The sequence below is a fragment of the Lepus europaeus genome, chromosome 5 (genome assembly GCF_033115175.1).
Source record: "Lepus europaeus isolate LE1 chromosome 5, mLepTim1.pri, whole genome shotgun sequence".
Lineage (NCBI taxonomy): Eukaryota > Metazoa > Chordata > Mammalia > Lagomorpha > Leporidae > Lepus > Lepus europaeus.
Window position 1 is genome coordinate 66,621,208 of NC_084831.1, and position 23,818 is coordinate 66,645,025.

The 23,818-nt window shown below is 35.3% G+C and overlaps 1 protein-coding gene across 1 annotated transcript in view; it reads right to left on the reverse strand.

Annotated features, from left to right (window-relative positions):
- The window catches only part of LRRIQ3 (leucine rich repeats and IQ motif containing 3), a 144,563-nt gene that overhangs the window by 103,875 nt on the left and 16,870 nt on the right, over positions 1–23,818 (reverse strand). The window contains exon 4 of the mRNA XM_062193399.1: positions 4,583–4,716. Within this exon, the coding sequence (XP_062049383.1) occupies positions 4,583–4,716 (134 nt within the window). The remainder of the gene's footprint in view (positions 1–4,582; positions 4,717–23,818) is intronic.

Consider the following 23,818-nt stretch of genomic DNA (forward strand, 5'->3'; position numbering starts at 1 on the left):
CAACACCAGGAAGCAAAGATCATGCGGGCCACCATGGAATCCTGCCTATTCCATGTGAGATGAGATCAAATGAGGTCAAATCTCAATTATCTTGGGACCATGCAAAGACATAACTGTTTCACAATTTGAGCAAGTTTCAGTAAATGTGATATTGCACAACCTGTGGAATGCCTTTGGTGTTATTGTTGTTTTTTATTCTGCTAATGAGATTTTCAAATGCCAAACCAACCCCACATTCCTGTAATCAACTTATATTGGTAATAGGGTATTATTCTCTTGATATAACACTAAATATGATTTTCTAGATTTTTTCATGATTTTTACATTTATATTCTTTAGACTAGCATGCAATTTTCTTTCTTGTATTGTCCTTATCATAGTTTTGATATCAAGGTTTTGCTGACTTCTCAAAATTGTCTTTCTTTTATTATTTGAAATTCTTCTGTAAAGTGATATAGTAGCTCCCGTTAATGTACAGAGTCCATCAGTAAAGTCATTTAGCCCTGAACTCTCTTCATCGGAAGGATTTTAATGAAGGATTATATTTTTTAATGTATGTCAGACTATTCAGATGTTTTGATTTTTCATTTGTCAATTTGACAATTGTGGTTTTTTTCCAAGGAATTTGTCTCTTTACATTAAAAAGTATCAAATAATTTCATATAAAGTCAGATATATCCCTTGGAAAAAGGTTCTAGAAGATCTGAGCAAAACAGTTCCATGGCCATCATATACTGTAAATTTGAGCTGTATTTAAATAAAGATATGAATTGTATTAAATATGTTGACAATAGCACACAAACAGCAATTCTGAAACTATTTGGCAAGTATTGTAGGATTAAATTAATGAATAAAATTCTTGCTGATTCTTGCAGGCAACTAGAAAGTATAATGTTGAATGAAGGCAGTGAAGAACGCTCTGTGTTGAATTGGAATTCACAAAATTTAAATGAAATCATTCTGAGAAAAGTAATCTGTTTTTCCATTCTGTCTGCTAAACTGGCCTAGGAGCCATGATACCCCAGTAGCAAGGGTATCAAAATCCTAGTTTACAAATATCATACCATACTATAAAGACTAGAGCATTCTGAAATAGTTAACAGGGTCGTGGAAAGAAAAGGAAAAGGAACATGGAATTTGAAATAGATTAAACATTGGAATCTAGCACTTGCAGATTTTACATAAACAATTTCATCTCTTCTTAATAGATCACATATGTCCAACACAAAATAGCCACCTGATATTTAATACCTTTCCCAAACTCTCCACAAACTTTACATTTTCAATTCCTCATTTGCAAAACAGAAGTACAGGGCAAACTCAAAAGCTCTGCTGTATTAAATGAGAGATATGTGGACTAAAGTGAATTAAATATGATTCTTTTTATATACTGTACAGTCAGTAAATGTTTCCTATTTTATTTTCTATGTTTTTATCTTTTTCACAACCCATTAAGTCAAATGATAATTCTCCCTAGGCCCAAATACAGTTGCCCATAGCTTTAGGAGGCTGCCAATTGGATTGCAATATCTCATTCTAAAAATAAAAATGAACTTCCCAAATACTCTATCATCCATATTGAAAAAAATATAATTCTAAAAGATAAAAACATTAATCATTACAATTTTCTAAATTTAGGTTATATATAATATTTCAAGGTTGTATATATTTCTTTTTTTTTTTTTTTTTGACAGGCAGAGTGGACAGAGAGAGAGAGAGACAGAGAGAAAGGTCTTCCTTTTTGCCGTTAGTTCACCCTCCAATGGCCGCCGCGGTTGGCGCACCGCGCTGATCCAATGGCAGGAGCCAGGTGCTTATCCTGGTCTCCCATGGGGTGCAGGGCCCAAGTACTTGAGCCATCCTCCACTGCACTCCCTGGCCACAGCAGAGAGCTGGCCTGGAAGAGGGGCAACCAGGACAGAATCCGGTGCCCCGACCGGGACTAGACCCCGGTGTGCCGGCGCAGCAAGGCGGAGGATTAGCCTAGTGAGCCGCGGTGCCGGCCCAAGGTTGTATATATTTCAAATAGGTTAAGTGAAAAATTTTAACAAGGTACAAAATATTTGCATGTTGGGGTGATAGACATTTCTCATGGCTAAAAACAGACATTAGAGTGAACTAACAATTTGGACCCCTAAATTGTGGGAATCCTTAGATGCCTCTCAAGGTAGCATTGCATGTTTCCCAATTTTTGCTTTTTACTTTCCTGTTGATAAATCCAGAATACTCTTCTGATTTCAGCTCCCATAGTTTCATCAATTCAGCAAATATATCTTGAGTACCTAACATGTTGTTAGCATTATTATATGCTAGAGTTACAGCATAGAAATAAAACAGAGATGTAATACTTGTATGTCATAGATCTCAGAGTACATCTGGAAATACAGATAATTAGAAAAAACTGCAACACAGTATGGTGAGTGCTTGTAATAACAGATTATGAAAGACACTGCAAGGGTAAATATCCAAGACATTTGTCCTAAGAAAACTGGGAGCCACTAGAAGAATCTAAGTTTATGAACAAAATCATTAGATTTATATGTTTGAAGGGTTGCTTTGTGCATGCTGTGGAAAATGTAATAGGAAAGGAGTAAGAAATCTAGGGAAAGTCCTCACAGAGTCAAATAATGCAGACATGTATAACAAAAAAATAATATTTTTAAATAGCTGATGAAAAGAACGTAGTATCCACTTTTGCTAGGTGCTATGTGAATTATATTCATTATCTCAATCCCCACTAGTAAATAGAAAAATAAGTACTGTTATTATCCTATACTTTTTATTTTACAGATGAGGAAATTGAAATTCTGAGTAGTTAATTAATGAGCCTATTGGAACACAGCTTTACAGAGAGAAAAAACTCAAATCAGTCTGTTTTGTACTGTCATATATTATAACAGACATCTCACCCCACAAAACTCATTCAAACAATTTTCATACATTCTGAGTTTTAGGAAATTGTTTCCATGAACAAGGTTTTCATCTTAAGCTACATGAATATAGGAGGGAGCATCAATTTTAAAAATAAAAATTCAATTTCCAGGAACATAAATTCAAAATAAGGCCCTTGGCCGGTGCCCCGGCTCAATAGGCTAATCCTCCGCCTCGCGGCACCGGCACACCAGGTTCTAGTCCTGGTTGGGGCGCCAGATTCTGTCCCGGTTGCCCCTCTTCCAGGCCAGCTCTCTGCTGTGGCCCCAGAGTGCAGTGGAGGATGGCCCAAGTGCTTGGGCCCTGCACCCGCATGGGAGACCAGGAGAAGCACCTGGCTCCTGCCTTCCGATCAACGCAGGCGGCCATTGGAGAGTGAACCAATGGCAAAGGAAGACCTTTCTCTCTGTCTCTCTCTCTCTCTTACTGTCCACTCTGCCTGTCAAAAAATAAATAAATAAATAAATAAGGCCCTTTAATTAGATGTTTATTTCATATAAAGTACAGACCAAATTTAAACAGAACATATAAGACAGAAATAATATTTTTAGTAAATATTTACCTGTCAGCAACTGCCTACTTTTTTTCCACATTCTTTATTCCATCTGTGAATTCATTCACTCTCTTACTTTAACCCAGGTTTGGAAAGTATATAGAACCACTTCCTCAGAAATTACAACCACTGTATTGATCTCAGTTTTGCTATATATTCCTCAAATTTGCTTCCGTCAGAACTACTGCCACTTATGCCATAGCATATACAGCTAATAAAGGAAAACATTCTCTGCTTTACCATAGGTTGTTGAGTCTCATTTCGGGGGAACTTACTAATATAGCTTCCTCAGGAAAAGCCCATTGTCCTACTCTAGGTCTATTTTAATCCTACCTATTAAGGTTAAATTTCATTGCTATCTTCTCAACTTTACCATTTAGCAACTGAGAATAAGGTAAATGAAAATGCTGACTTATTTTTATATGTTTGATATTTGGCAAAACTGAGACATATAAATCAGTGACAAAATATCCTATCGTTTCTCGCAAAGAACAATGTTGAAAGAGGTTTTTTTTTTTTTTTTTTTTTTTATTTACGAAGGTCAAATACTGCAAAAGAATGCCAAGAATAAGAACAAAAGGAGACAACTAACTAAAGGTAAGATATACTGATATGGTATCATGTCTTGGCAAAATTTTCTTCATATCTAAACAAATTGAAAAATTCTCATATTATCTCTTTGTTTCATGGTTTATATACTTATTGTATCCTATTATACAGTTCACGTTTTACATTTCTATTACATGAAAAATTCAATGTGCTTTTGATTGATAACTTTTAGATAAAAATGTCATGATTATGCTTAATACACGGGTACTTTGAAAAGTAGAAAATGAAATTAAAAGATAAATTCTGGTCAGAGAGTTTCAAAAACTATGCATATTTTTTCATAATACACATTTTCCATGAATGATTTAAATATCAATTAAATTATATTATATATTACTATAGAGTATGTAGTATTTTCCTTAAAACTAGACTATTTTGATAGAGAATCATTACGATAGAAAATATGAAAGTACAAATTATTGGAGAACTGACTTTTCAGCATTGATTTTCTTATTTCAATATTCAAATGGTAAAGAAAATAAAACATACCTCAAAGCTTTTCTTACTAAGAACCCACGTATCCATCTTTGAACAATCAAAACTGGTGAAGTATGAGCCAAAATTTCATTAATTTTTGAAATGGTATATTTAATATTATCAATTTCATCTTCATAGGTTGCTCCCTGTATAAATAAAATATATTTGATAATTTTTATGTGTAATGGAAATATTTCCAAAACATAATTTAAATTGGTATGAGTGAATTAAAACATTCATAAATATCTAATAGGCATTAACAGTTCAATAAATACATTTTTGTATCAATTTTGTTAGAAAAAAGATCAAGAATTAGTAGCATCAAACAATTTCAATTTCCTAGAAAAAATTCAAGATTATTTTCTTTAAACTTATTTGAAAGAGAGAAAGAGAGGTAGCGACAGAAAGATGTCTCATCTGCTAATTCACTCATAAATGTCCACACCAAAGTCTCGTGCCAGGGAATCAATCTAGGTCTCCCATGTTGGTCTTGGGGACTCAACTGCTAGAACTGCCACATGTTGCCTCCTAGCATATACAGTAGCAAGAAGCTGAAATTGGAAATAGTACCAGGACTGGAACCCAGGCACTATGATTTGGGATGCATGTACCCTGAGTGACATCATTTTTTTTTTTTTTTAATTTGACAGGTAGAGTTAGACAATGAGAAAGAGAGACAGAAAGATCTTCCTTCTGTTGGTTCACCCCGCAAATGGCCACTACGGCTGGAGCTACGCCGATCCAAAGCCAGGAGCCAGGTGCTTCCTCCTGGTCTCCCAGGGTGCAGGAGCCCAAGCACTTGGGCCATCCTACACTGCACTCCCAGACCACAGCAGAGAGCTGGACTGGAGCCAAGTGAGTCACAGCATGGGCCTGGCCCCCCTGAGTGACATCTTAAGTGCTATGCTAAACACTTACCCCAGAAGGCAAGATTCTTAATGATGACTTTCTCCATTCAAAGAATGGCATGTTTTCCCACATTTATGAAAACTAAAAGAAGTTGATCTGAACATGGTAACTACTAGAGCCTAGGATTTGGTGGAGAGAATTAGAGGAACAATATAATGGGTACCATATTACAGTTATAGGAGTAAGTTCCTAGTGTTACATAGTGCACTGGTGTAACTACAGTTCAAAATTACCTATTATATATTTTCTGAGCAAATAGAAAAAAGGAGCTTGAAATCTACAATCATAAATAATGACAAAGAGAGGTAAACATTAAGTATCCTGATTTCATAATTACACTTTATATACATTTATTGAAAGGTCATATAATACTCCATAAATATATATATATTTGTAAATTTTTAAAATTATCAATGTTTGAAGTGTTAAAATGCTGACTTGATTTGCTCTACACACATTAAATGTGTTCACTTATCACACTATATGCCACAAATATGTACAATAAAAATTAGTAACAAAAGATTCATCTCCCAATCTAATAACATATATGTAAAATTTTGATAATAATCATCCTAATCTCTGACTGGTAATGACACGAGCAGATTTTCAATGGGATTCTAAAAGTACTTAATGGATCCTCATAAAAAGTGATCAATATTATATTTACAAAATAATTTGCAGTAGTTCAAAATTGTATCATTGCTTAACTAGAATGTTGGATACTTTTATAAGAATACATCAACTTTCCTTGGGAAATATATCCTATATTGCCTTTAATGAATATCTCCATACCTGCAAGGTTTTTGATTTAAAATCACAGACTCACTGTATCTCATGGACCACTGAACTCACTAGAAATAAGTTGCTATGTTTTGAACGTGAGAGAATACATTTTAAAGCTGACAATTACATTGTATATGTGGCACCTATACTACAGATTATCAGCTTTACAGCATTCAGAACAAACTCTTTTCTTGCAGCACATGCTATCAGCTAGAAATAAAAACCCACAAAGGATTGCAAATTAGTGCTACTTTAGATGTATACTTTCAAATATCCTTTAATGATTAGCCAAGTTTTTTTTTTTTTTTTTTTTTGACAGGCAGAGTGGATAGTGAGAGAGAGAGACGGAGAGAAAGGCCTTCCTTTGCCGTTGGTTCACCCTCCAATGGCCGCTGCGGCCTGCGCATCGCGCTGATCCAAAGCCAGGAGCCAGGTGCTGCTCCTGGTCTCCCATGCGGGTGCAGGGCCCAAGCACTTGGGCCATCCTCCACTGCACACCCGGGCCATAGCAGAGAGCTGGCCTGGAAGAGGGGCAACCGGGATAGAATCCGGCACCCCGACTGGGACTAGACCCCGGTGTGCCGGCGCCACAAGGCGGAGGATTAGCCTGTTAAGCCACGGCGCCGGCCCAGAGCCAAGTTCTTTACTTGGCTCCATCTTGCTTCCATTCACAAGAGTAGCCACTGCAAATCTTAAAACTTTCAAGTCCTTACCCTAGAGCTTCCAAAACAGTCTTTACCTTTTTGCATAGAGAATATAAGACCATCAAGTCTGACCTCTGTCAACTAACCTCTCTTTATTCCCTGCTATTTATATTCCTCTCTAAAGTGAGTATAAATGCCTTCTATTCTTCATCCTATCTATTACGTGCTCTCTGTCACCGTTATGATGCAGAGATTCAGGTCACACGAATTAAAATGTATCTCTGATTAATTTTAGTGGCTTAAATTTATGGACAATCTATAAGCCAATTAAAATAAAATTCTTAATAAAATTTTCCCATGTGGACATACAATATGTACACACATATAACATAACATAATAGACCAATATAGCAATTTTAATAATAGCTTTTAAAATCTTTAACTCTTTTTGTAGATTGCCAATTGATTTGAATTGCTTTTTGTTTTTAGTAACCTCAGTTAACCATACTTTCTCTCAGTTGGTACTGTTAATACATTATTGGCTTCATCTGTTTACAGTCATCCCAAAGCACTGAATACAATAGAAGTGGCTGGAGAAAGTCCATAGGAACCTATATGAGGACAGCTAAACACAGAACCAACAAGGCTTTAGTTTTATGAGCAGCACATCATATATAACTGTGGATGACAAAAGACTTTACCCCATGTGAAGAGATAGATAGGTCTGGGCCTCTTAACTTACAAGGCCTAAAGCCCACCTAAAGCCCCTTCTATCAGGTTCTATTTGCCTCTCAATCAGAAAACTTAATTGTAGCTTAGACAGCACCTTTCTTAGCTCCTCTAATAATGACTCTGTCCTTTGTTCTAGACCCTGTCTGGCACACTTGGGCCTCATTCCTTTGTAATCATAACCTCTACTCTACCTCCAATGGCTCTACTCCCAACCTGTGTGTACTGATGGTCCTCTTCCCCACTTAATGCTGTATAATTTTTCAGACCTGGTTAATGCCACTCTTAGGATCATTGGTTACTATCCTCACCCTGTCTTTTATGACCTTGTCTAAATATGATCAGAGTCGGTGAACTTGGTAGGCTTCCATAGCCTTGGCAACTCATGACGACAGCCTAGGGTGGTTACTGGCGCCAAAAACTAGAGTGTCTATTTGTTGGGTCAACAACAGGAGTCACTGTGCACTTTCTCCTCATGTGGGATCTCTGTCCTTAATGTGCTGTACATTGTGATTTAATGCTATAACTCGTACTCAAACAGTATGTTTCACTTTGTGTTTCTATGTGGGTGCAAACTGTTGAAATCTTTACTTAATATATACTAAACTGATCTTCTGTATATAAAGAAAATTGAAAATGAATCTTGATGTGAATGGAAGGGGAGAGGGAGCGGGAGAGGGGAGGGTGTCGGGTGGGAGGGAAGTTATGGGAGGGGGAAGCCATTGTAATCCATAAGCTGTACACTGGAAATTTATATTCATTAAATAAAAGTTAAAAAAAAAAGATTTCAAATTCCTGAAATAGAATTCACATGTTACCCTTGTCCCTCCAATATCTCAGTCCACAGTTTCTATTATCCTGTGAGAATTACTCTTACAGAATTGTTATAGAACATTTCTTCCTCAAAATCCTTTGCATTCTGTACAATTCTTCCTAGTTTTTCTGTAACTTTTGCTTACTTCTAGATTTTTCAAAGACAATATTCATACCCTATTCATTACTTAAATGTAACATTGAAAGAATCCCCTCCATTTGTCTCCTTTCAACTTGTACATACTCCAGTGATTCCACAGTTTGAACGTTCACTTTGTGTTGATGGATGTCAGATTTCTATCTTTAAGCTGACCTCTTCCTTGTGCTAGAGAAAAGCATGGTTAAGCTGATATCTAATTAAACTCAACTTCCCAAATACAAATCTTCTTTCCCAACCTGCTTTCTCAAGAACTCTACCTCAGTGAATTTTACTACTGCACATAGTTACATAGCCCAGAAATCTGGAACTATCTTAGGCTCTCTTTCTCTTATGCTACCTGATATCCAAATATTACAAGATTAGTATATTCAGTGTCCAAAATATCTAAATGAACCATTTTTCTTAAATACTCTGCCATTGTTTTATCTCATGTTTTTATCACTTCTTCCCTCACTTACTAGAAACTGCTAACTGATGTTTGATTAATTCTTGTTATTCCATTCTTTCTATAGTATTCACTACTGCTGTAATGAATATCCCAAAATACAAGTCCGATGATATGGCATCCTTATTTAACATATTAGTGGCACAGCCTTGAGAGATTAATTACTGGGGTGTGCATTTGCCATAGTAATTAGGATGTCACTTGGGTCATCAGCATCTCTATCAGAGTGCCTGGGTTTAGGTCCCAAATCCACTCCTGATTTTAACTTCCTGCAAATGTGCACTCTGTGAGGTAACAGGTGATAGTTCAAGTAGTTGCATCCCTAATGCAGTTATGGGAGATATGGATTGAGTTCCTGGCGTTGGCCTGGCCCAGCTCTGGCTGTTGCAGGTATCTGGGGAGAGAACCAGCAGATGGCATATCCAGCTCTGTCTGGCTATCTCCCTCTCACTGTCACCCTGCCTTTCAAATAAATAAAAATTTAAACAAATTTTAAGAAGATTGTAAGACCAGCATTGTGGAACAGCTGGTTAAGCCTCAATCTGTGATACCAACAACCCATATCAGAGCACCATTTGAGTCCTGGCTACTCTGCTTCCAATCCAGCTGCCTGCTAATGTTACTGTGAAAACAAAGGATGATGTTCCAAGTACTCAGGAGGCCCTGTCATCCATGTAGGAGACTCAGATGGATCTTTGGGTTCCTGGTTTTGGACTGGCCTAACCGTGATCATTGCAGTCATTTGTGGAGTGAACTAATGGATGAAAAATCTCTGTGTATGTGTGTGTGTGTGCTCACTCACTTGCTCTCTCTCTCTCTTATTTGTCTCCAAGTAAAAAATAAGTTTTCTTTAAAAAATAGAAAAATAAATTACAAATTGCTTGACTTGTCACACAATACCCTTGATCAAGTTCCTTCCTACTTCTTCAATCTCATCTCCATTCCATTCACCTTGCAAACAATATCTTCCTCTCCCATAATATACAACTACTTACACTCCTGGAAATCATCTGATAAACCTCAATGCCTATTACAGATCTCTTTTCCCTTTTTTTGAACTAGCCTTCTTCATTGTTTCATTATCTTAGTATTTTACACTCAATTACTTTCCTCTAAGAAGTCTTACTAGACATTGATCTGAATTCAGTATCCTTCTACAATATTCTGTGCAACAATTCATTCCATTATCAACTGAGTATTACATCAATAAGGGATCACCACTGTTGGTGTCCATATGTGATTTGACAGTGTCAATCCATTTACTATGATAAATCAATTCTTTTGCTTTGTTGCCATGATACCACAGTCCTAATTTTTCTACCATTTTCATATTTATTTCTCATTCTGTTTTGCTGGATTCCCCTTCTTCTGCAAACCATTTAACATTTTGATAACCTAGGTTTCCCTCTTTTTACATCTCTATTTTCTAACCCACCTCAGTTGATCACCTTCCTTGCTGTATCTTGCTGCCTCACATAAGCAGATTACCCACATAGTTATACCTCCAGTCAAGAGTTATCTATTAAATTATAGACATATGAAATGAACTTCCAATTACATTTCTCTACCTAAATGTCAAAAACTTAAATAATTACCTCTCTCATTTAAACCAATCCATACCTCATACTATATTATTTATATGGTCATTAAACTATTCTTCATCTTGTCAACTAAGTAATAAACCCATATTACTCTTTCTGTCTCCCTTGTTGCTAATAAACCACCAAATTCTATAAAGCAAAATTCTCTTCAATATATTTCCTATGCTCTTTATAACCTCTACTAATTTATTAAATCAGACCTTCTAAGCTAGGGCCTTAACTATTGTCATAGACTCCACAGCAATTACCCTTTATTCAGTTAAAATTCTAATTTTGAGGCTATTAGAATAGTATGGTCTCTAGCACCTTAAATTCTTTTTCTAATGAACTAAAGTTTAATGTAAACAGTAAGTTGATACTAGAAATTCTACCAATCAGAAACCACCAAATAATATCTAAGTAGCAACTTTCTACTATAACCACTCAAAATGATTTTTTCTTGCTTATGCAACCACTATATTAAGGTTTCCTCTCTGGCCTTTCCCTATGGAATGCTAGCTGCTTATGGTTTGGTGCTACTTTGATTCATGAATTACTCAATGCTCAGAAAAACCCTTTAAAGTTTAAACGTACTTAAATTATTCTTTTATAAATTAAGTTTCCCTCTATTCCACAGTTACAAGATGATTTCTCTAGATAAAATCTGGGTCATGGAAAAGCCTGAAATATTTCCCCCCAAATTGTGCAAGGTAAGGTCCTATATCCTTAATATGACATTAGGGGTTTTAATGCTGTTCTCGTCTCCAACATCATTTAGCATACCCAATCATATCCTCTAAATTCAAGAGGACTAAACTACTTGGTGAAATTTAAAATAGTCCCTCTTGTTGCCACTTTCTCTCTTGAGCATGTACCACTATATGACATTTCACTATAGATGTGTTTATTGTCTCTCTTTTCTAGTAAAATATAAGCTTCATGTGCACAGGGATTTAACCATTTTGCTTACAATTGTTCCATTGCCACAAAGTAGGTATTATACATACATATATGTGTATATATGTATATATTTATATATATATATAATAAATTAGTGAATTCAATGTAAAAAATGTGCCACCCTCTATGGATACCGCTACACTTTTTTCAAATGCTTTCTACTGTTCCTCACATCCTTACATTCATGCTGACACCTCTATTTGTTTAGTAATTTCTTATGTTCAAGCAATTTATTGGAATACAAGTACTTCTGTTTTTCTTTACTCTGCTAGAGAGCTGAACTTTAGATTAACATATATATTTTCTATTATTTCTTTGATTATTGCTTGTCCTTTTTTTGATAGAGTTATCTTTGCTGTAATTTCTATTTGCTTATATTAGATATCCCAAATCTTATCTCAGTGTCTTTTGTTTATTTCCATCATCTTCTTACATTTCTTCTGGGCTTGAAGAAGCCATTTTGTGAAAGGCCAGTTTTCTCCTGTGGAGTTTTCTATTTAAATGCCAACCACTACAATTAGGGCCTTGAGCGCCTTGAGCTATAAGCTCTTTTCTGGTATTCACAAATGCCCCATCACAGATGAGTCCATCCATATTTTACTAATTATAGTAAACCAGTCTATGCTTGGGTCCCTCTACAAAGCTTATTCTGTGGTTTATAGCAAAGAATCTCATCTGTCACTTGCCCCATCACTGCCCACAACAAATAGGAGACTTTGCAGAGTTTCCTCTAGTTTCTTCAATTTTATTATATGCCTCAAGAACAATAAGTTAGAGTCAGGCTGTCCTAATTTCTTCATGTGATTCAGTTCTATCTTAGTCTGCTAGAGTTGCTACACCAAATGCCACAAGCTGGCTGGCTTATTAAACAAACAACAAAAACAAATAGCAATTTCTCACCATTCTGGAGGTTAAGAAGTCCAAGATAATGGCATTGGCAGATTTGGTATCTGGTAAAGGTCCTTTTCCTGGTTCATAGATGTTTTCCTGCCATGCTCTTACTTGTTAAAAGGCAGAATGGATCTCTACAAGACCTCTTTTATAAAGGCACTAATTACCTTTGGAAGTCTTCACATCCAAATACCGTCACGTGGACGATTAGGTTTCAACACGGAAATTTGAGGGATGGGAAATTAACATTCTGTTACAGCAAGTCCTTCTAAATTATCCCTTTAAAAACGTGTCTTTGAGAAATTGCTTGGAAATAATCTTTTTAAAAATATAAACCTTTACTTGCTGCTACCATAGATTTGATTTCTACAAACTTCTACTTTTTATTAATTGCATCTGTGCTGTGTGTTTATGTGTGTCTTGAGAAGAAAGGAATTGAATGTTAAGATGGCAAAAGAGCATAAATGAGAGAGAGGGAGAGATGAGGGAAAAGAATAGAGGGGGAACTGGGATGACTAAGCTCAGATACTCCTGGTAAGCTGCAGTTCAAACTAGCAGAGAACCATTAAGCTCACACTACTATTTACAGCAAAGTGTTGTTTCCCACTGCAAATAATTTCTTCTCTTTAAAGAGATAAGCAGAATAATCAGCAACTGTGAGTGGTAATAATGTCCCTTCAGAGAAAAAGTAAACTTCAGCTACACTTAAACTTTCTGATTCACCTTGCAATGCCAATAAAGATACCACCATGAACATGTACAAATGTTCTAAACCCTGTATCTGATGACAAATGGAATTATCTTCCCTTGAGGGGAAAGTAATGCATGTCCTCTTCTAGAGGCAATGGCTCTGTTTAAAGACTACCTGCATTAAATCCTAGTTCTACTACTTGTTAATTTTGTGATCTGGGGTAAATAACGTATTGGTCCAATTGAACATAACCACGGTACTATTTCATTGAATTCCTGTGAAAAACAGGACAATTTAAAAAGTTCATTGAACATGTGTATTATGAGTAAAATGCACTATTATTAACCATAGTCTCTTATTGTACATTACATCTTAAGATTCAATCACTCTAAAACATTTACTACTTCGTATCTTTTCACCTACATACATCTCGCCACTTCCTCCCCATAGCTCTGACCCTGGTAACCACTTTCATTCTTTCAGTATTCCTTATCTTTTTTCAGACTCCACATATAAGTGACAACATATAATATTATTCTTTCTGTGTCTGGGTGATTAGGCTTAGTATTGTGTCCTCCAAGTTCATGTTATTGCATATGGTTGGATCACTTCCTTTGACACAGAATCTACTAAGGCTATTTCTTGATATAAGAAATCCTTCAAGTTTTTCACTGAAAACTAAATTTAAAAATAAGTTTATTTTTGTGCAAAAAAACATTTGAAAGCTATTTATATGCAGGATCTTCAGAAAGTCCATACAAAGTGCACATTATGAAAAAAACAATTAATTTTGAAGTTTTTTGTACCAGAGTCTACTTTTTGATTTTTTTAAGGTGAACAAATTTCATATATTTCACATATACAGATTTACTTTTAATTCCATTTTTCTATAAACTTTTGAAATAACCTCATACACAAGTTGATTTTTCTGTTAATGTACACCTAGATTGTTTCTATATCTTGGCTATTTTAAATAATATTGCAATGAATATGAGAATAGAGATATCTTTATGAGTTGGTGATCTCATTTATTTTGGATATATACCCAAAATAAGAATTACTGGGTCATATGGTAATATTATCAATTTCTTTAGAAATATCCATACTACTTTCCATAATGGCTGTACCAATCTCTATTCCTCAAAACAATGTATAAGGCTTCCATTTACTCCATAACACCACTTATACTTGGTATCACCCATTTTTTAAATGATCGCCATCCTAACAGGTGTGAGATGCTATTTCATAAGCTTTGATTTGCATTTCCCTGAATGATTAGTGAGGTTGTATAGTTTTCATCTACCTGTTACTCATTTTTGTGTCTTCTTGGAGAAATATTAAGGTCTTTTGCTCATTTTATCACTTGGTTATATATTGCTTTAATATTGAGATGCATGAGTTCTTCACAATTTTTGAATAATAATCTTTGGTTTACATATACTTTCCCTAATATGTTAGCTTTTCATTTTGAGATATCTTGCATCTAATGGTTCACTCTTCAAATGGCCATAATGACTAGAACTGGGCCAGACCACTAGAAGCCAAGAGCTTCTGCCTGGTCTCCCACTTGAGTACAGGAGCCTTAGGACTTCAGCCGTCACTTACTGCTTCCCCAGGTGCATTAGTAGTGGGCTGGATCAGAAGTGGAGCAGCAGGGACTTGAACAGCCACCCATGTGGCATGCCAGCACTGCAAGCCATGGCTTAACCTGCTGCGCCACAGCACCAGCCCTGCCATAGTATTTTGATTCCTAAAGCATTTCAATACAATTATAAGTTAGGAAATATGATGCTTCCAATTTTGTTTTTCTTCTCAGAACTGCTTTGGTTATTCAGTCTTCTGGTTCTATTTGAGTTCTAGAATTGTTGCTCTATTTCTGTGAAGAATGCAATTGGCATTTTGATAGGAATTCCAATGAATCTTTATGTTGCTTTGGATACAGTGTATATTTTATTTATATTAATTTGTTGCATGAGGGTGGGATATCTTTCCATTTATATGTCAATTTTAATAGGAATTTCATAATTTTCCATTTACAGATCCATTCACATCCTTGCTTAAATTTATTTTTTAGTATTTAATTTTGTATGCTAATATTAATGGGATTCTTTTCTTAAATTCTGTTTCACGCAGTTAATTATTTGTAAGTGGAAATGACATGAATTTTTGTATTTTGTATTTATACTCACCAATTTTACTGACTTTGTTAATTAACAGTTTTATGGTGAAGTCTTTGGCATTTTCTACATATAGCATCATGTTATCTGCCAATAGAGGTAATTTTGCTGTTTATGATTTGGACACATTTCATTTTTTTTCTTATCTGATTATTCTCAACAATGTTACAATACTGTATTAAATAGAAGTTGTAGGAGTGGGCATCCTTGTCTTGTATGAGAATTTAGGATCTGAACTGGAAACATAGCTCATTAATTTGAAGTTTTTTATTTTTACAGTTCACTGTTATAAATTCTTAATTCAATATAGTTTTACCTATGTCTAACCAATTTTAATTTCATGTCTATATTTTCATCCAGGTTATATATGGCTTAAGTTTCCTTTAAGAATTGTTCTTTAACAAATGAATTTACTAAGGTATGCTTTTTCATTTTCTAAGTTTTGAGAGATTTTTCCACTTAGCATTCTGTCATCAAAGAACCCTGCATGACTTAAATATTTTAAAATTTGTTGAAATTTGTACTATAGATAAAGATATGGTCTATATGTAACTCCATGGTCTCTAGAAAAGAATGTTTATTTTGCAATTGTTAGATGGAGCATTCTGTAAATGCCAATTAGATCCTACAATTAGTTATTTTATACCCATCTGATTTTATGTCTATTTTTTCCATATAATTTTCTAATTGTTGAGAAATGTATGCAACTAAAACTGTTGAGTTGTCTAATTAGCATTCTGGTTTAATAATTTCATCTCTGTAGATTTTATAGCTTTGTTGCTTATGCACCTTGAGAATTCTTTTTAGCCGACTGAACCTTTTATCATATGTCCTCTTATTTATTTGATAATTTTCTTTACTTTGAAGTCTACTTTATAAGATAGAAAATAAGCACTCATTCCTGCTTTCCTTTGATTAAATTTTATATGGTACATATTTTCCAGATTTTATTTTCAATTTAGCTTTACCATTATATTTGAAACAAGTTTCTTGGCTGGCGCCGTGGCTCACTTGGCTAATCCTCCGCCTGCGGCACCGGCACACCGGGTTCTAGTCCTGGTTAGGCCGCTGGATTCTGTCCCTGTCGCTCCTCTTCCAGTCCAGCTCTCTGCCCAGGAGTGCAGTGGAGGATGGCCCAGGTCTTTGGGCCCTGCACCCACATGGGAGACCAGAAGAAGCACCTGGCTCCTGGCTTAGGATCAGCACGGTGCACTGGCTGCAGAGTGCCAGCCGCAGCGGCCATTAGAGGGTGAACCAATGGAAAAGGAAGACCTTTCTCTCTGTCTCTCTCTCTCTCATTGTCCACTCTGTCAAAAATAAATAAATAACTGAAACAAGTCGAGGGCCTAGGAATACAAGATTAAAGAAAATGTGATCCCTACTCTAAGGAGCTTATATCTAGCATGGTATTATATCTAAGATCTATTACAAAGAATTTTACTATGAAGAGAATTTGATAAATTCTGTAAGAAACTGATATGAAGTGCCGGCATTATGGTGTAGTTGCCTACATGCCAACATCCCATATGTGTGCTTATTCAAGTCCCAGCTACTCCACTTCTAATCCAGCTTCTTTCTAATGTATGTGGGAAAGCAGAAGATAGTTCAAGTGCTTGGACCCTTACCACACACATGGGAGACCTGAATGGAGTATCACTCATGGCTTAGATAAGACCCTGACTTGGCCATTGCAACTACCTGGGCACTGAACCAGGGAAGAGATCTCTCTGTGTCTCTGTCACTTCCTTCTCTCCCTGTAACTCTGCCTTCAAATAAATAAATAAAATCTCTAAAAAGGAAAAGAAACTCTTACAAGAGTTAACAGTTAAATAATTGTAACAGAGCATATGGCCAACAGACACATGAAAAAATGTTCAAGATCACTATCAATCAGGGAAATGTAAATCAAAACCACAATGAGGTTTCACCTCACCCTAGTTAGATTGGTTCATATGTGAGCCACAGCACCCGCCCCACTGAGTGACATGTTAAGCGCTATGCTAAACACTTACCTCAGAAGGCAAGATTCTTAATGATGACTTTCTCCATTCAAAGTATGGCATGTTTTCTTCTTTCTCTATTCTTTTCCTAATTCTTTTCTCTAGGACTTTCAGAACTATGTCAAACAGAAGTGTTTGGAGTGGGCATCCTTATCTTGTTTCAAATCTTACAAAGGAATTGAAGCCTCCTTTTATTATTCTATTGCTGTCTATTCTCCCACAAGACCTGTTTGTAGTTGTTTTATATACCTAGATGCTTTGATGCTGGGTACACGTATATTTATAATTTTTCTATTTTCTGTTGAACTGACCCTATTATCATTAGTTGATGACATTGTTTGACAGTTCCTAAATTAAAGTCTATTTTGTCTAACCCTACAGTATTTCCTGCTAGTGTTTCCTGTTTCAAAATATACATTTTTCCATCCCTTCATTTCCACCTAATGTGATTTAATAAACCTAAGGTGAGTCTACTGTAGCCAGCACATCATTGAGTTTGCATTTGTATCCATTCAGCCATTCTATCTTTTTATTGGCGAATTTAGCACGTTTATATTTCAAATCATTACTGACTCATAAGGGCTTTCTATTAATATTCTATTAGTTATTTTCTATTTTATATTTCTTATTCCTCTCTTCTGTTGTTTGTTTGTTTTTCTGTTTTTAAAGTGCCAGTCATTGATTCTTTAAATTTTTTTGTATATCTACTTTTGTTATGCTAAATATGAGGGTTGCATCAAACATTTTATAATGTCTACTTTAAAAAATTAACTGAAATCACTTAGAATCTCTAAATTTTCCTACCCCACACATTTTAAATCATTAATATTTTATTTCATGTTATATTACAAATCCATTAACATATTTTACAGTTATGGTTTTATAATATATAATTTTGCTTCTACTTAAAAAGAATTCCAATTATTACTTTTTGTTAGGCAGGCAAGTGTTGACTACCTCGTTTTTCATGTATCTAAAAACATCTTTATCTCATTTTAATTTCTGAAGAACACTTTTACTATGTATTCTTGATGGGCAGTTTTTTTATGCACATATTTTGAACTCATCCTACTCTTTCATGGTGAACAAGGTTTTTGCTGAGAAATTTGCTTATGGTTTTACAGGGGTCCTTTGTATCTGATAAGTCTATTTACTTATTTGGTTTTAAAAATTATCTTTAAACCTAGAAAATTACCTTGTCTTGATGTAGATTTCTTGGCCTGATTCTATTGGAAGACTTCTGGACAATATGCATCTGGATGTCTTTTTCCCTCCCCAGATTGGGGAAGTTTTCAGCCAGTTTTTAAAATTGATTGTGCTTTTTTCTCTCTTCACCTTCTATGGCTCTCATAATGCATACACTGTTTTGCTTAATGGTGTCCCAAAAGTCCACAGGCTTTTCTGTTTTTTTATTTTCTTTTTATCACACTTCAATGCTCTTTAACTTTTTGATTTTCTGATTGAACAATTTCAAATGACCTGTTACATTGCTGTCTTCTGTTTGATCAAGTCTGCTACTGAGATTCTCTACTGAGATATTTGTTGTATTGTTTGGTTCAAGCATTTGTTTTTAAAAGTTTCTATTTCTATAACTACAAATTTTATTTTTTTTAATTTTACTTAATTGTCCCTCTGTGTTCCCTTTTAGTCCATGGAGCTTTAAGAATATTGTTTTAAATTCATTGTCAAGAAGTTTGTTTGTTTTTTTTTTTTTTGCTTTCACATTTTTTTTAACTTTTATTTAATGAATGTAAATTTCCAAAGTACAGCTATAGATTACAATGGCTTTCCCCCCACCATACTTCACTCCCACCCACAACCCTCCCCTTTCCTGCTCCCTCTCCCCATCCATTCACATCAAGATTCATTTTCAATTCTCTTTATATACAGAAGATTAGTTTAGTATATATTAAGTAAAGATTTCAACAGTTTGCACCCACATAGAAATACAAAGTGAAAAATACTGTTTGAGTACTAGTTATAGCATTAAATCACAATGTACAGCACATTAAGAACAGAAATCCTACATGAGGAGTAAGTGCACAGTGACTCCTGTTGTTGACTTAACAAATTGACACTCTAGTTTATGGCGTCAGTAATCACCCTAGGCTTTTGTCATGAGTTGCCAAGGCTATGGAAGCCTTTTGAGTTCACCGACTCTGATCATATTTAGACAAGGTCATAGTCAAAGTGGAAGTTCTCTCCTCCTTTCAGAGAAAGGTTCCTCCTTCTTTGATGACCTGTTCTTTCCACTGGGATCTCACTCGTGGAGATCTTTCATTTAGGTCATTTTTTTTTTGACAGAATGTCTTGGCTTTCCATGCCTGAAATACTCTCATGGGCTTTTCAGCCAGATCTAAATGCCTTAAGGGCTGATTCTGAGGCCAGAGTGCTGTTTAGGACATCCACCATTCAATTCTATGAGTCTGCTGTGTATCCCACTTCCCATGTTGGATCGTTTTCTCCCTTTTTTATTCTATAGGTTAGTATTTCAGACACTAGTCTTGTTTATGTGATCCCTTTGACTCTTAGTCCTATCATTATGATCAATTGTGAACAGAAATTGATCACTTGGACTAGTGAGATGGCATTGATGCATGCCACCTTGATGGGATTGAAAGAAGTTTTTTTTTTTTTTTTAAGATTTATTTATTTATTTGAAAGTCCGAGTTACACAGAGAGAAGGAGAGGCAGAGAAAGAGAAAGGTCTTCCATCCTCAGGTTCACTCCCCAATTGGCCACAAGGGCCAGAGCTGAGCTGATCCAAAGCCAGGAGCCAGGAGCTGCTTCCGGGTCTCCCTTGTGGATGCAGGGGACCAAGGACTTGGGCCATCTTCTCCTGCCCTCCCAGGCCATAGCAGTGAGCTGGATCAGAAGTGGAGAACACGGGACTCTAACCAGCACCCATATGGGATGCTGGCACTGCAGGCGGCAGCTTTATGTGCTATATCATAGTGCTGGCCCATGTCAAGTAGTTTGTAAATCTCTATTTTTTAGGGTTGGTTACTTGAGTTTCATTAGTTTCCTTTAATGGTATCATTTTCCTGATTCCCCATGATATTTATAGATGTTTATCCTAAGTCTCTCTTTCCCCCAGCTGGAGAAATTTCAGGTCAAAATATGCTTCTTACCAGGTGCTATGATGGGTTTGGGAAAGAGTGACATAGATGTGAAAAATTATTCTCCTTTTTAATATGTTTCCTCCCACATTTTGCACTCTACTGGAGTGTTATAATATCTTCCCTGGTTTACAGAAGTATCATGAAAGTAATCTCATCCAGGGATAGTTTGCTAAATTGTTTCTCTGGGAGTCCAGAACTTATGACCTTCTTTGATCTTGCTTACATCATCCCTCTATCAATAGTGTTTTTGTGTATCTCTCTAAAGAAATTTCTTAGTGGTTATTCTTGATTTATATATCAGTCAACTTATGTCACAACTGACTAATGTCACTAATATACAAAATCAAATGAAGCATAGAAACCTTACCTGCCTTAATATCCTTTCAATTCTCCCTTATAATTTTCTTAAGTAGTATTCTATACATTTTCAGAACTGTATTAGTATTATGAGTTTTGCTTAAACCATTTAATACAATTTGGAACACACAAGAGAAAGAATGTCTATTTAATTTTTTAACTTTTTACTTACCATTCTGTTCTTCTTTCCTAGCGTTCCAAATCTTATATTATCATTTCTTTCTTTACAAAAAAAATGTTTTTTAGCCATTACTATAGGATAACTACTAGGTGCAAATTCTTCTGTGTTCTCTCCATTTGAGAATATATTAATTCCTTTTTCATTTCTGAAGGCTATTTTCATTGCCAATAGAATTTTGTGCTGAATAGTAGTTTCCTTTCAGCACTTGAAACAATTTTTGGCATTTCTTTATATCCTCTACAGTTTTTGAATGAGAAACTTGCTGCAGTTCTCAAGTTCTTACTTTTCATTTATAGGTAAGTTACTTTTTTCTGTCTGCTTTCAATTTTTTATGTGTATTTAGTTTTCAGAAGTGTAATTATGTTTTTTGGCACAGAGCCTATTTGGGTCTATCTATGGTTTGCACAGTTTGTTGAATCTGCAAATTTATGTGTCTTGTAAAAGTTGGTAGACATTTTCAGCTATTACTCCTTACTCAAGTACTTTTTGAGCACTACCCTCTGCTTTCTCTCCTGTTAAACCTCTAAAGGTATTAATGGTAGATATTATTTAGTTCTTTTCCATCTATTACATTGGAACAAATGGGTGCTAAGTGCTTAAACTAAAAATCTCTCTTGAAATACCAATCCTGTACTACATAATCAATTTTTTCTTTTTACTAAATGACCAAAAGTGCTGCTTTCCAATAATCTTTCTTTCTTATTAATAGATAATTGGTTTCGTTTAATAGTAAATATGTCCACTTAAAAACATTCATCATACAAGATCCCCTTACATCTAGTGGTAGCCATCTGAGTTATTTCTAGGGATGAAAGTCCTTCAATACGACATTTGCAAGAATCATTATTTTCCTTATACAAAATGGACAATCTATGCTGACACGTGTTTTTGTTCTCCTCAATTCTCTTCTTCCTGGCCTAAGTACATATTTGATGTGCAAACATCTTTAGCTGTGAGAGCAAGGGAAGGAGCATGTCCACTTGCTAAAGAAGGCAAAGGAAGAAGCTAGAAAAACCTTGGTCCTTCATGATTTCCTTGAGCAGCTACACAGAAGAACTACCTATCTCTTAGCTTCTTGCTACATGATAAAAATAAAATCTCTATTTAGTTAAGTTTCTGTTACATGTAGACAATATATAATTAGCATATAACACCAGCTCTTTGCATAGGTCACACCCATGTTTAAAAAGCTTATCTCCTTCTTACACTTAGGGGTAAATAAGCACTTCAAATTTCAAAAGTCATTCTGAATCCATACAGTTAAAAAGAATCTACTTGTCACTCACTTTCTTCAAAATACAAATATCCAACTAGACTCCCAAAAATCAAAGGTCTAGAAATCATTTAATATACCATTAGGGACAAACAGGATCCTTCCGGATATTTTTCTCTAAAGGACAATTTTTTTTTAACTTTTATTTAATGAATGTAAATTTCCAATGTACAGCTTATGGATTACAATGGCTTCCCCCTCCCATAACTTCCCTCCCACCCGACACCCTCCCCTCTCCCGCTCCCTCTCTCCTTCCATTCACATCAAGATTCATTTTCAATTCTCATTATATTCCGAAGATCAATTTAGTATATATTAAGTAAAGATTTCAACAGTTTGCACCCACATAGAAACACAAAGTGAAACATACTGTTTGAGTACTAGTTATAGCATTAAATCACAATGTACAGCACATTAAGAACAGAGATCCCACATGAGGAGAAAGTGCACAGTGGCTCCTGTTGTTGACCCAACAGATTGACACTCTAGTTTATGGTGCCAGTAACCACCCTAGGCTGTCGTCATGAGTTGCCAAGGCTATGGAAGCCTTCCAAGTTCGCCGACTCTGATCATATTTAGACAAGGTCATAAAAGACAGGGTGAGGATAGTAACCAATGATCCTAAGAGTGGCATTAACCAGGTTTGAACAATTATACAGCATTAAGTGGGGAAGAGGACCATCAGTACACACAGGTTGGGAGTAGAGCCATTGGAGGTAGAGTAGAGGTTATGATTACAAAGGAATGAGGCCCAAGTGTGCAAGACAGGGTCTAGAACAAAGGACAGAGGAGCTAAGAAAGGTGCTGTCTAAGCTACAATTAAGTTTTCTGATTGAGAGGCAAAAGATTGAGTTAAAGATTTTAAAAGCTATTATTAAAAGCTATATTGGTCTATTATGTTATGTTATATGTGTGTACATATTGTATGTACATGGGAAAATTGAATTATTAAGAGTTTTATTTTAATTGGCTTATAGATAAGATTGTCCATAAATTGAAGCTGCTAAAATTAATCAAAGATACATTTTAATTCGTGTGACCTGAATCTGTGTATCATATGTTTTGTACTTGTTGGTAGAAAGAAACTAAAAACATTTTAGATGGTTGTGCTTAAGTTTATTGGTTAAACAAACTACACCATGTTAGATATTTAAGAGGTATTTCCAAATACATGATTCTTAAAATTTATAGAAGGCATTGGACCTTCTGGTAAATGGTTTCTTAAGTTGTTATCTAATGGTTGAAACTATTTGCTAAGTATTCATGTGATATTGCTATTGTCAGCAAGCGATCTAGGACTTGCTACCTAATTTTCTATTCTAAGCCCAACTTGTTCTTTCATTTCTCTATTCTTCTCAAGGTAGGTAACTAATTCTATTATAAAGAAATCTGTAGGATGCACAATTTAATCTTTAAACCTTATAAAAGAGATGGCTAACATTTTTCTGTAATAGCATAGCCAAAATAAGAACTTAAATAATAATCTCATAGCTAGATTCACTTCGCCATCAGCGAAGTATACAGTAAGTAGAA